The 14,657-nt window shown below is 48.4% G+C and overlaps 1 protein-coding gene across 1 annotated transcript in view; it reads left to right on the top strand.

The window, feature by feature from the left end:
- RAB6B (RAB6B, member RAS oncogene family) overlaps window positions 1-14,657 on the top strand; it is a 121,272-nt gene that overhangs the window by 56,063 nt on the left and 50,552 nt on the right. The window contains exon 2 of the mRNA XM_075340999.1: window positions 6,710-6,768. Coding sequence (XP_075197114.1) covers window positions 6,710-6,768 — 59 coding nt within the window. The remainder of the gene's footprint in view (window positions 1-6,709; window positions 6,769-14,657) is intronic.

Genomic DNA, 14,657 nt, shown 5'->3' with positions numbered 1-14,657 from the left:
ACTGTTCTGTTCCTGATCACATTGATCATGGTTCTGGGCACAATAGTAGCAAGGGTTAGTGGTCATAAGATCATATAAATATAAATAGTGAAATATAAACATCCTAGAGATAGTACAATGTATAGATAAGAAGAGAGAAAAGAGAACAGAAATATTAGTATTCATATATGTGTCTATACAAAGCCGAGATGAAACGGCAAAGCCCAGCGAAACGCTTGTTGGGTCCTCCTCCTGGCACCTCTGGGTTAGTACTTTCGTATATACTTACTCTGCAGTTCTATTGGACCTGTGCATATACTGTGAGGATTTTCTGTTTGTGACCTATTCTCTGATTGCCTATTTTTCTTCATGGTAGTGATTGGCTCAATTATTAGTGATACATTACATACAATCACCATCTACATTTTTGTTTTTTTTCACTTACTGTTTTCCCATATTCCTTAAATTATTTATTTATTACTGAATAGTGTGTGTATGGGATCTTAATATATTTATGCAGTATTTTACATTTTTATACAACTATATCTACACATATATAATTTATTTATATTGGTCCTCATATATTTACTATATATATATATATATATATATATATTCACTCATGTTATATATATTCACTTATGTAATATTCTATTTATTAATTTTGGGATTTATAGGGTGGATATATATTTTTGCATATGATTTTTTTCATCCCTATGGTGCTAGTATTTTTAATTAAATTGTATTGGTGTTGATGTTTTCTTCTATGTATTTTATATATTTGTTCTCTAATAAAATATAATTATTATAATGACGTTATATTGTGGTGCGTTATAGTATAGATTCCATGTATATCCAATACAGAACATAGTTACAATAATTTGTATGGTATTCACAAATATATAAAAATATCTATAAATGTATGGTTGCTGGGGGGGTCCAAATTCTGGGTCCCACACCAATCTTGAGTCCCAAAATCACCTGTGTAACTAGAAGACCAGTGAGCTCTCCTGCCCTGCCCTTACAGCTCTCCTGCCCTGCCCTTACAGCTCTCCTACCCTGCTCTTACAGCTCTCCTGCCCTGCCCTTTCAGCTGTCCTGCCCTGCCCTTACAGCTCTCCTTCCCTGCCCTTACAGCTCTCCTGCCCTGCCCTTACAGCTCTCCTGCCCTGCCCTTATAGCTCTCCTGCCCCGCCCTTACAGCTCTCCTGCCCTTACAGCTCTCCTGCCCCGCCCTTACAGCTGTCCTGCCCTTACAGCTCTCCTGCCCTGCCCTTACAGCTCTCCTGCCCTGCCCTTACAGCTCTCCTACCCTGCTCTTACAGCTCTCCTGCCCTGCTCTTACAGCTCTCCTTCCCTGCCCTTACAGCTCTCCTGCCCTGCCCTTACAGCTCTCCTGCCCTGCCCTTATAGCTCTCCTGCCCTGCCCTTACAGCTCTCCTGCCCTGCCCTTACAGCTGTTCTGCCCTGCCCTTACAGCTCTCCTGCCCCGCCCTTACAGCTCTCCTGCCCTTACAGCTCTCCTGCCCCGCCCTTACAGCTGTCCTGCCCTTACAGCTCTCCTGCCCTGCCCTTACAGCTCTCCTGCCCTGCCCTTACAGCTCTCCTACCCTGCTCTTACAGCTCTCCTGCCCTGCCCTTACAGCTCTCCTTCCCTGCCCTTACAGCTCTCCTGCCCTGCCCTTACAGCTCTCCTGCCCTGCCCTTACAGCTCTCCTGCCCTGCCCTTACAGCTCTCCTGCCCCGCCCTTACAGCTCTCCTGCCCTTACAGCTCTCCTGCCCCGCCCTTACAGCTCTCCTGCCCTTACAGCTCTCCTGCCCTGCCCTTTCAGCTCTCCTGCCCTGCCCTTACAGCTCTCCTTTCCTGCCCTTACAGCTGTCCTGTCCTGCCCTTACAGCTCTCCTGCCCTGCCCTTACAGCTCTCCTGCCCTGCCCTTACAGCTCTCCTGCCCCGCCCTTACAGCTCTCCTGCCCCTACAGCTCTCCTGCCCCACCCTTACAGCTCTCCTGCCCTTACAGCTCTCCTGCCCTGCCCTTACAGCTCTCCTGCCCCGCCCTTACTGCTTTCCTGCCCTTACAGCTCTCCTGCCCTTACAGCTGTTCTGCCCTGCCCTTAGAGCTCTCCTGCCCTGCCCTTACAGCTCTCCTGCCCTTACAGCTCTCCTGCCCTGCCCTTACAGCTCTCCTGCCCTTAGAGCTCTCCTGCCCTGCCCTTACAGCTCTCCTGCCCTGCCCTTTCAGCTGTCCTGCCCTGCCCTTACAGCTCTCCTTCCCTGCCCTTACAGCTGTCCTGTCCTGCCCTTACAGCTCTCCTGCCCTGCCCTTACAGCTCTACTGCCCTGCCCTTACAGCTCTCCTGCCCCGCCCTTACAGCTCTCCTGCCCTTACAGCTCTCCTGCCCCACCCTTACAGCTCTCCTGTCCTTACAGCTCTCCTGCCCTGCCCTTACAGCTCTCCTGCCCTGCCCTTACTGCTTTCCTGCCCTTACAGCTCTCCTGCCCTTACAGCTGTTCTGCCCTGCCCTTAGAGCTCTCCTGCCCTGCCCTTACAGCTCTCCTGCCCTTACAGCTCTCCTGCCCTGCCCTTACAGCTCTCCTGCCCTTAGAGCTCTCCTGCCCTGCCCTTACAGCTCTCCTGCCCCGCCCTTACAACACTGTTGCCCTGTCCTTACAGTTTTTCTGTCTCTTGCCTACCTCCTGTCTTTAACTGACAGTTCATTGAAACTTGAGTGACCTGTCAGTTAGAGACATGAGGCAGGCAAAGAGTAAGGAGAAAGGTAGGAGAGCTGCCATGTTCTTGTTCTTGTCTTTTCATCAATGTTTATTTTAGTATGATAACCGGCGTGCCTGTCATTTTGATCATCCTGTGAAAGCCAGACCGTGGCCGGCATTCATAGGAGATTGTGATTTTGCTCCTCATAACAGTGCTGATGCACTGTTATGTACAGCACAAGCAATAGACAATCGCAGCTTCAATTAAAAAAAAGGACAATTATATACAGTAAAAAGTAAAAAAAAAGTTTTTAAAAATATGAAAAAAAAACAACACAAAAGTTCAAATCACTACTCTTTGCTCCATAAAAAAAAAAATAAGAATACATATATTTGGTATTGCTGCTTTTGCCAGAATTATTTGTTTTGGCAGCCACAACATTGAAATAAAATGCAATAGGAGCCTATCAAAATATTGTATCTATCCAGGCATGCATAGTATCTCCAAAAATGTCTGCTCAGGGTGCAAAAAATAAGCTCTCACACAGCTCAATATCCAGAGAAATTAAAATGTTATGGGTTTTGGAAAATGGAGACATAAGCAAAAAAAAAAAGCAAATAAAAAAGATTTCTTACAAATTTTGGAATTTTTTTTACTGCTTAAAAACACTTTACATGTTTTGTATCTGTGTACTCATATTGACCTGGAGAATCATACTGCCAGATCAATTTTACCATATAGTGGACATGGTAAATAAAAATCCCAAAAAACATTTAAGAAATTGCACTTTTTTTGCAATTTCAATGCAAAACAAACAAGCCCTCATATGGCTATGCAAATGGAAAAATAAAAAGTTATGGCTCTTAGAAGAAGGGGAGAAAATAACAAAGTACAAAATGGAAAAGCGCAAGGTGTCATGACTCAGTTTGGGAATTTTAACCAGTGACCTTTTTCTGATCAGTTCCTCATCTGCTGGGCTATTGCTTTTTTCTTCCCTCTCTAAATGCTGATGCTTTCTATCCTTTGTTTTCCCTTCTTGGTGTCTCTCTGTTGTGGTTTGCCCTATCACATTCTGGGTTGGGTTATTATGTATGTCCACCTCTCACCTCACTTCCTTGCTGGCTATATCTCTATGTGAATGTATCTCTGGGAGTTCCAGCCCTACAGCTTAGGGGGTTTACAGTGCCTGCTGTGTGAAGTTTTGTTTTCCTTCTAAGCTGCTCTTCCTTGTCTTATTCCAGTTTATCTCACTCTGGGTTTGTGTTTGCTCCTGCACACCTCACTCTCCCCTTGTTGGCAGTATGTCCTTCAGGAGGTACAAAAAACTCTTTCACAGCCTTTTAGGGAGCCAGGTCCGAAGTGGTGCTTTTAGTACTTGCGGAGTGCAGTCATTCCTTCCATTCCCCCTATTCCACTACTCATGGGTGTGAGTGTGGAAAAAGGTGGAAAAAGTTCTGAAATGATTCTTCTTGGTATGATTTTTCTTACATGCCATTTTAGCAGAGTTGTACAAACTTTTTATATCCACTGTGATGGTGGAATATGGGGGAGTTTGTAAAATTTTGTGTAGGTTCGTATTTTAGGCATGGTGCTCTGTCCATTCTGTGTATTCCTTGTGTGTACATATTCCTGTTTGCAGGTAATCACCCCCTGCCGGGCTTTTGTCCCTAACTCTGGGGGAGGGGTACCTGGGATCCACCTAAACTCTCTGCTTACCTGGGGGATTATTCATTCTGGCTGAAAAAGGCATGAGAGAAGGAGTAAGATTTATCCTTTGAGTGAGAAGCTGACACCCAAAGAGACTGTGAGAAACCCTGATTTCCCTGGAAAAGGACTGCTGCAGGATTGTGACTGATCTCCGGGACATTTATGCCATTACTGGACTATTTTACCCTCTGTCTGGTGGATCATTTTTATGGACCTTCTGACTTGCTTGGAACTAATGTTCTTTGGATTGCTCACTCATCTCTCTCTCTGTTGATTGTGTGATAACGGAGAAGGACCCTGTGACACACTCTATCTGTAAAGGTCTCTAAATTTTATTTTTTGCATACTAGGGAAAATGGCTTTTGCATATGATTATACTTAATGTGGCTTTTAGATGTAAAAATGGTTTGGGATAACTGGCGTGCTACAATCATGATCACAACTGTGTGTTGCTAATTAAGTACTGTTCTGAAATGTACCCATACAATAATTGTGGGGTTGGGTTATTTTTTTAGGATGTACAGTAGGTAAAATAAGTATTGAACACGTCACCAATTTTCTAAGTAAAAATATTTCTTAATTTGCTATTGACATGAATTTCTCACCAGATGTCGATAACACTTTATCCAATACACACAGGCAAAAAAAATCAAACTACAGATGGCCATAAATTTATTGATGTGCTATAATGAAAAAAAGTATTGAACAAGCTACTGAAATTTATTCACTACTTCATACAAAAACCTTTGTTGGTGATGACAGCTTCAAAATGCCTCTTGTATGGAGAAACTAGTCACATGCATTGCTCATGTATGATTTTTGGCCATTCCTCCAAACAAACACTCTGCAAATCCTGAAGGTCCTGTGGGCTCCTTCTATGACTTCTGAGCTTTAGTTCCTTCCATACATTTTCTATTGGATTCAGGTCAGGTGATTGGCTGGGCCATTCTAGCAACTTTATTTTCTTTCTCTGAAACCAATTGAGAGTTTCCTTGGCTGCGTGTTTGGGATCATTGTCTTGACTAAATGTGAACTCTTGTTTCATCTTCATCATCCTGGTAGATGTTAGCAGATTTTTATCAAGAATGTATCGGTACGTTTGTCCACTCAGCCTTCCTTTAAATAGATGAAGTATGCTAGTGCCATATGCTGAAAAACAGCCCCACACAATGATATTCCCACCTCCAAACTTCACTGTTGGTATACTGGGGTTTTTTTGTGTTATGCAGTGCCTTTTGGCTTCCACACATGGTGTGTATTATGGCATCCAAAGAGTTAAATTTTGGGCTCATCTGACCAGACTATAATCTCCCAGTATTTCACAGGCTTGTCTAAATGTTGATGAACAAACTTAATAAGTACTTAAACATTCTTTTTGTTAAGCAATAGAGTCTTGTGCAGTGAGTATACATACAGGCCATGGAGGATGAGTGCATTACTTATTGTTATTTTTGAAACATTGTACCTGCTGATTCCAGGTCTTTCTGTAGCTCTCCACAGGTGGTTCTTGACTCTTGAATAACTCCTTTGTCTGAAATCTTGCAGGGAAGACCTGATTGGGGCTGCATTTATAATTAACTGATGTTCTTTCCATTTCTGGATTATGGCCCAAACAGTGCTTACTGCAACCTTCAGGAGTTTAGAAATTTTTCTGTAACAAATACCATCAGTATGTTTTGCAACAAAAAGGTTTTAATAGTCTTGAGACAGCTCACTGGTTTTACCCATCATGAGATGTTTCTTGTCTGGCACCTTCATAATGAGACACCTTTTTATAGGCCATCAGTTGAACCAGCTGATATTATTTTTCACTGAGTGGCAGGATTGCTTTCAAATTACTGATGAATTTCACCTGGTGTCATGACTTTCTATAGCTCTTTGCATCTTTCTTTCTTCATATGTTCAATACTTTCTCCCTTTGTCATTATTCATTATTACATCTAACTTAATTTTTGGAGATCTGTGATTTAATTTCTTGCCTGTGTGCACTAAATGGCACCTTTAGAAATATATTTAGTTTGAAAATTGGTGCCGTGTTCAATACTTATTTCACCCGCTGTAAGTTGAATAACCTGAACATAGAGCTAATATAAAGAGTAATTCTCGTACTAGTCTTGGACACCAGCATGAAGGAAGCTGCTTATAAGTGGATAGCCCCTCTAAATGCAGGGTCTCGAAATATTATTTTGTGTGGCTTTTGAATGCAAACATAGCAAAGCTGAATAAATATACAATATTAAGTGTGTGCTACAGACAAAACCTTTGTGTCATGTTCAACGTATGAATGTCATTTTTTTTTTATCTTATAGTTGGAAAGACGTCTCTCATCACAAGGTTTATGTATGACAGCTTTGACAACACATATCAGGTAAGGCTAACACACCTATTTGTTACTATATTATAGCAGTAAAATAAAAAAATAATAATAATAAAAAAATATATATATGTTTGCTGTGTAAATCAGAGTATTCCCTTCTGTAAACCACTAAGAAAGGCCTCCAACCTTTGCCACTGTATGTGTCTACGGGAGAAAATATTAAATAAAGCGTACATGTTAGGCAGTGCATACTGTATGTTCATTCCTTTTAAGCTTCTTGTAACTGATGTGAAGGGGTTAGAAGAAGTGACCGGTCCATTCTTCAGGCGGCTTACTACCTTATATAAAAAAGTTTTATCAAAAACACTGCCGGCAAAGACAACGCCAAAAAATACAGAGGAAATTCATTAAAACATGTTTAAGAAAACAGCTTCAAGACAAAAAATGCCAGAAGTATCCTGAAGCATCTTCCGCCCTGTAAAATTTGGCAAATACTCTATGTGCGTTCATGTCTTCTAACAGTCTCGCACCCCTACAATCTATTCTAAACTATGCTGCCCGGCTAATCCACCTGTCCCCCCCGCTACTCCCCGACCTCTCCTCTCTGCCAATCCCTTCACTGGCTTCCCAATGCCCAACAACTCCAGTTCAAAACACTTACCATGACATACAAAGCCATCCACAACCTGTCTCCTCCCTACATCTGTGACCTAATCTCCCGGTACTTACCTGCACGTAACCTTCGATCCTCACAAGATCTCCTTCTCTATTCCCCTCTCATCTCCTCTTCCCACCATCGCATCCAAGATTTCTCCCGTGCCTCCCCCATACTCTGGAATGCTCTGCCTCAACACACCAGACTCTCGCCTACCTTGGCAGGCTTCAAAAGGAAACTGAAGACCCACCTCTCCCGACAAGCCTACAACCTGCCGTAACCCTCAGTCTGATACAGCTCCGCACAATCAGCTCTATCCTCACCTACTGTATCCTCACCTATCCCTTGTAGACTGTGAGCCCTCGCGGGCAGGGACCTCTATCCTCCTGTACCTGTCTGTGTCTTGTATTGTTTATGATTATTGTACTTGTCCCTATTATGTAAACCCTTTTCACAGGTAAAGCGCCATGGAATTGATGTAGCTATAATAATAAATAATAATAATTATAATAATAATAATGTCTAAAAGATGTGTGCGCATAACTTAAAGGGTCCTCCCAGACGATTTCACAATATATACAAACTGCATGATGATCTGTTGCGGTATAGTTGGGAGGCCCCCATAGTCTAATGTGTTTGGGGGCCTTTAGATCTGATGAGGCTGGCATACCTTTTTTTGAAAATCCATTCACAATGAATGCACAACTGTTTTTGAAAGTTTTCCTGATGATATTAGTTTTGGCATTTTAGGAGCCCACCTAAAGCCACAGTGCTGGACTCCTAAACTACACATTGCAATAGATTATACAGCCTTTCACGCATGGATTTCCAAAGTAAGCACACCAGGCGCACCAGGTTTAAGAGATCTGTGTCACGATTCCGCCACTCACTGTATCCTGTACTCAGTGACAGCTCAGTCATTCTATAAATTCAATAGCATTCCGAGCTGTCAGTTTTGTGAGTGACAGCTCAGCTGTCCTATCTTTGGGTGTGTAGTGCTGAGCTGTCAGTATTGTGAATGACAATCCAGTCGCCCAATCAGGGCCTAGGCATGCTTAGTTTCTTTTAGGTGTCTCCCCTTATGAGCTATTACCTGGCTATCTAGCTGGCTGACTGTTGTCTGACTATTGCCAGTCATAGCCTTAGCTCGGTGGTGTGTGTGCCTTGTTTATAGTGCTCTGTTTTTTTGATCTTTTACTGCCCGATCTTGGACCTTGCCTTTGACCATCTGTTTTGTCTAGCCACTTTCTCTTGCTCTTCTACCTCCCTCGAATTTTGACCTTGGACTCTGACCTGATTAACCCTTTGTCTTATCTCTCTGCTTGAGGGAGATCTCTTGGTATCTGACCCCCAGACCTCCTACCTTTCTTGCATCACAGTTTATCTGTGAGTTGTTACTCAGCATCACTTTTTGTCTCACGGTTGTCCATAAATAGTAACTCACAATATATAAAGTGATGTATTCAGTTTGTATTGTGAAATCCAGTGACACATTAAAACACGGTGTAAAAAATCACACAAGTGTAGAATACGTCTTACACGTATCCTTTATAATTGCATAATTTAGACACAACTCTAATGCCAGCTTTCAGTACAGATAGGATGTGGCTTCTGACATCCTGCATATAGAGACAGAGAGTTCCTTTTTAAAAAACTAACATTTTACATGAGACTGTTTAAGTTCTGACCTCCAAATTGCATCTGGATCAAGTACCTTTAATTATACAGAGTTGGACTTAATCAAAATTGGTTTCGTCATACGCATAAAATAGCTGTTATCCAAATGCTTGTGTGATGACCAGCAATCTCTCCCATCCTTCCTGTCGCGGGCGGAGGAGGGGACGCCGCGCTCTCCCACTGCTGCTCGGGTCCGGCTGCCGCGGCTGCTGCGGCCTGCTGCTGCTCGGTGGCTCGAACGATGGGCCGGATCCCGGGGACTCTAGCGGCGCTCCTCGCCCGTGAGTGAAAGGTGGTTTTTGGGTGTGGGGAGTGTTTATTGTCTGTGACGCCACCCAAGGTTGTGGTGATTTGGTTGACACCACCGCTGCTCTGTATGGGGATCCCGGGAAGGATGGTATGGAGCAGCCAGTTGTTGTGTTGCCCCTCCGTGGGTAGGGGTTGGTGATCCCGGGACCCAGTGATGAGGTGGGAGATGCAGGGCTTGGTGGGGTGCAGGGACGCGGGGGCAGCGCTGTGCCTTGCGGCACTGTGGTACTCACTCAGCCTCAGACGTTGACACAGTTCTCGGTAAAACACACGGCTGGAAAGACGGTTCCCACGGACGGCTGCACTTGCTTTCCCCAGTAGGTGACGGTGATGTCCCTTTTCCTGCACCTAATGTTCCTGTGTTGGTAGCGATGGGTTCCCACCGGTAACCCGCTCCCCGGCTTGGATATGGGCCGGAGGAGCCCTACTTTGCCCGCAGGCGCTGGCCCTGAGAAACTGGTGCCCTGGCGGTGGCGGTGTCTCTCCTCAATGGTTGGACTGTTGCCTTCAATCGGGACTTGGTTGTTTGGAGACAGACATTCCCTTCACTGACGGATTTGGTAAATTTACGGCGACTCCTAGCCTTGCCGGGGTCCGAGAGGCCCCTGCCCTGGTGCTGACTGTTCTTCGTATACTGCTCCAGACCGCCGGGCCACTACCCGTCCGCGGTCCTTCCAGCAACCTCCGAGCAGTCTCCCCTGCGGACTGTCACCGCCGTCTGCTGACCTTGCTGACACTGTCCTGGCACACAGCCGGACCAACTTCAGGCTTTACTACTGTCACTTCAGCTTCTCTCTTTAGCTTCACTACAACTTCACTTCTACTTCACTTCACTTTCCTCCCTCCACTGTTTACTCAAGCTCTCTCTGAGCTAAACTGCCTGGTTCTTCCCGCCTCCAGGGCTGTGAACTCTTCGGTGGGCGGAGCCAACCGCCTGGCCCACCCCCTGGTGTGAACACCAGCCCCTGGAGGAAGGCAACAAGGATTTTGGTAGCCTTGGTGTTCCTAACTGGGGTGTAGGGTGTGGTGGTGTGATGACCTGTGACCCCTGGCTTGCCCAGGGCGTCACATTCCCCCTTAGCAAAATGCAGACCGTCCGCGGGCTGCCCGTCCAACACCGGTTTTATTTTCTGAAAAAGGTAAAAAGGTAACATATAAATCATAACATCATCCCACAACGGGAGGCACATTTCTTAAACGTTGCAAAACGGTTTACGGTTACGGTCTCCGCTCTCTCCCACCCAAGTAACCTGGCCCTGATGCTGCCCCTGAAACCCAGGCAGCACCCCTTGACCCAAGTCCAGCACAAGTTACCCGAGCGGGATCTGTCCTTCCCCTCCAGAGGGTAGCCACCGGTTCCTGTGGTGGCTGGGCCCCAGCCTGCTCTGCTGAGGGCCCTCCTTCCAACCTGCCTCTCCGGAGGCGGCAACTGCGGAAACGGTAACGGTAAACAACTTATTTACAAGCCACTAACGTTTGTGGTTGCCCTGCAAGTTCACGGGCTTGTCCATAAGGAGTCCCTTATGCAACTTTGCAAACGGTCCCCACGGGGACAACGGTGCCGGCAACGGCCGGTTTCCTCTCAATCACGGTTGTAGACAATCTGATGAAACTTCGGTAATCATTTTTGCTTATCATTCTTTTTCAACAAACTTTTTCAAACATACACAACTCAGTGGTGGTCCCAACGGGGACTGGACAACGGTGCTCCGCTGCCCTTACTCCGGATATTCAGCTTCATCCGAGGGAGGGGGTGCAGGACTCACTCGGCTCTCCTGGCTGCCCCTCAGTTTGGCATCCAGAGCAAACCACCCCCTCTCTCCACAGTGCCGGGTATACTGCACAATGTCACCCGGCATCAGATTATGGCCGGGGTGCTCCTCGGGCAAGTGGGCATTCACATCCCGCCGGGCTATAAACACTTCGGCCTCCAGGCCCGGTTCGTATATAAACCCATAGCCCCGGCGTACATCAAACCGCCTCACCTGCCCTTCGTACAGCAGGCCCCGGACCCGGAATGTGGCTTGATGGAGGCTTTCTTTTTCTCTAATGGCTCAGTCCACCAGCTCCGCCTTCTTCCTCTCTCTCCGATCTCCAGGCCCAGCGGTACTGGCTCCCTGTCCCAATACGGCGCTGCTGCGAGCTCCGGCGCACGGGTCGGGCCCCGCGGGACATTCTGGACGTTGCCCACTGTCAGGGATCTGGGCGACAAGTCCCGCGGTGTCTTGGCCTTGGGCGCCACCTTGCAGCGACAACCCGGCGCTACCTCAGCCGAGGTGTGGGGGATGGGCACAGGGGCTTTCCGCAGCTGGGCCTCCGGCTCGGAACGGTCCATCAGCTCCGGCTCGGGGATTTTCTCTGGAGACGCCTCCGGTGCGGTTTTCGGAGCCTTCCAAGGCAGCACCTCCGGTCAACTATGGGCTCCGGCTGCAGGTCGGCCCGCCTGGGCGGGCATGCTGGGTAGTGCTACCGGTTGCGGTGGTAGCAGGCCTAGTGGCGGGGTCACGGCCTCCGAGACGGGTGGCGAGGGAGGCAGCGGGGGGAGAGGGCTTGGACCGGGTCCCGCAGCCGCGATGACCGACCCTTCAAGGGCATCGGGGCGTGGGTCACTCACCCTCCCTTTCTCCGCTTCCTCCTCGCGTCTCCGCACGGCTGCTATAACGTCCACCATGTCGGTCTCCCACTCCTCCATGAGGAGCTGCATCTTAACCTGCAGCCGTTGGTAGAGCTGCGCGGTCCGGATATCCACCCACGCCGCGGTTCCAGGCGCGGGGGCTACGGTGTTGCGGGACGGCATCCACATGCTGCTGGCGGCTTTTCCCAGGAACAATATGTCTGCAGAGTCCTGGCGTCCCTGCTTTTATAGCTGCTCTCACATGCAGCTAGCCGCCATCGCGTCCCCCTTAGCTTCTTTCCGGCCCCTCCTCTATTGGGGCGGAGTTTTGGCCTTCGCGCCTCTGCTACTCGAGAAGACGCTCGAGCGGGAACTTTTCGCGCCAAAGATGGCGACTTCTGAAATTTTTCAGCTGGATACCTCCGGCGGTCACAAGGTGCACCTCTACCCAACGGCAGAGCGGTAAGATCCTGTTCGTGACGCCAAGATGTCGCGGGTGGAGGAGGGGACGCCGCACTCTCCCACTGCTGCTCGGGTCCGGCTGCCGCGGCTGCTGCGGCCTGCTGCTGCTCGGTGGCTCGAGCGATGGGCCGGATCCCGGGGACTCTAGCGGCGCTCCTCGCCCGTGAGTGAAAGGCGGTTTTTGGGTGTGGGGAGTGTTTATTGTCCGTGACGCCACCCACGGTTGTGGTGATTTGGTTGACACCACCGCTGCTCTGTATGGGGATCCTGGGAAGGATGGTATGGAGCAGCCAGTTGTTGTGTTGCCCCTCCGTGGGTAGGGGTTGGTGATCCCGGGGCCCAGTGATGAGGTGGGAGATGCAGGGCTTGGTGGGGTGCAGGGACGCGGGGGCAGCGCTGTGCCTTGCGGCACTGTGGTACTCACTCAGCCTCAGACGTTGACACAGTTCTCGGTAAAACACACGGCTGGAAAGACGGTTCCCACGGACGGCTGCACTTGCTTTCCCCAGTAGGTGACGGTGATGTCCCTTTTCCTGCACCTAATGTTCCTGTGTTGGTAGCGATGGGTTCCCACCGGTAACCCGCTCCCCAGCTTGGATATGGGCCGGAGGAGCCCTACTTTGCCTGCAGGCGCTGGCCCTGAGAAACTGGTGCCCTGGCGGTGGCGGTGTCTCTCCTCAATTTGTGGACTGTTGCCTTCAATCGGGACTTGGTTGTTTGAAGACAGACGTCCCCTTCACTGACGGATTTGGCAAATTTACAGTGACTCCTAGCCTTGCCGGGGTCTGAGAGGCCCCTGTCCTGGTGCTGACTGTTCTTCGTATACTGCTCCAGACCGCCGGGCCACTACCCGTCCGCGGTCCTTCCAGCAACCTCCGAGCAGTCTCCCCTGCGGACTGTCACCGCTGTCTGCTGACCTTGCTGACACTGTCCTGGCACACAGCCGGACCAACTTCAGGCTTTACTACTGTCACTTCAGCTTCTCTCTTTAGCTTCACTACAACTTCACTTCTACTTCACTTCACTTTCCTCCCTCCACTGTTTACTCAAGCTCTCTCTGAGCTAAACTGCCTGGTTCTTCCTGCCTCCAGGGCTGTGAACTCCTCGGTGGGCGGAGCCAACTGCCTGGCCCACCCCCTGGTGGGAACACCAGCCCCTGGAGGAAGGCAACAAGGATTTTGGTAGCCTTGGTGTTCCTAACTGGGGTGTAGGGTGTGGTGGTGTGATGACCTGTGACCCCTGGCTTGCCCAGGGCGTCACATTCCCATGTACATGTATGCTTGCCTAATGGCCCCATACAATTGGACAATTGGTCAGCTGAACCCGCAGGTATCTGGCCACTGTATATAAAGGAGTCTCTTGACTCTCCCCCAACAAATGTTGTCAAGGAGATAAGGATCCATCATGTTTGATTTCGGACCATAGATCCATGTGTTCTCGGCGAGATAAGTGAAGAGTACACCTGAGGAATACGGTTGTGGCTTTCTCGTAGTGAACACAGGAGCACTGTAAGGAGAAATAGCTGCTGGCCACATGACCAGCTGAACCATTGTGGGACCACCAGCTATCTATTGTGTGTGGAGACTCTAAAGGCCGCTTTACACGCAACGACATCGCTAACGAGAGGTCTTTGGGGTCACGGAATTCGTGATGCACATCCGACCTTGTTAGCGACGTCATTGCATGTGACATGTACGAGCGACCGCTAGCGATGCAAAATACTCACCTAATCATTGATCGTTGACACGTCGTTCTTTTCCCAAATATCGTTGCTGCTTTTGGATGCAAGTTGTTAGTCGTTCATGCGGCAGCACACATCGCTATGTGTGACACCGCAGGAACGAGGAACAACATCGTACCTGCGGCCGCCGGCAATGAGGAAGGAAGGAGGTGGGCGGCATGCTCCAGCCACTCATCTCCGCCCCTCCGCTTCTATTGGGTGGCCCCTTAGTGACGCCGCTGTGACGCCGAACGAACCTCACCCTTAAAGGAGAGATTGTTCGGCGGCCACAGCAACGTCAGTGAACAGGTAAGATATTGTTCGCTATGGCAGCGATCACGCTGTGACGCGCCACCGATGTGGGCGGGTGCTATCACATTCGACATCGCTAGCGATGTCGCAGCATGTAAAGACCACTTTAGACGACGTATTCTGAATAGGAAGTGGGGAAAAAATGGCTTATCTCCCTGAAAACAAAAGGAAATTCAACTGTGGGGTCTACA

Source organism: Anomaloglossus baeobatrachus, chromosome 3 (assembly GCF_048569485.1).
Source record: "Anomaloglossus baeobatrachus isolate aAnoBae1 chromosome 3, aAnoBae1.hap1, whole genome shotgun sequence".
Taxonomy (NCBI): domain Eukaryota; kingdom Metazoa; phylum Chordata; class Amphibia; order Anura; family Aromobatidae; genus Anomaloglossus; species Anomaloglossus baeobatrachus.
This window is presented reverse-complemented; position numbering and strand designations above follow the sequence as displayed.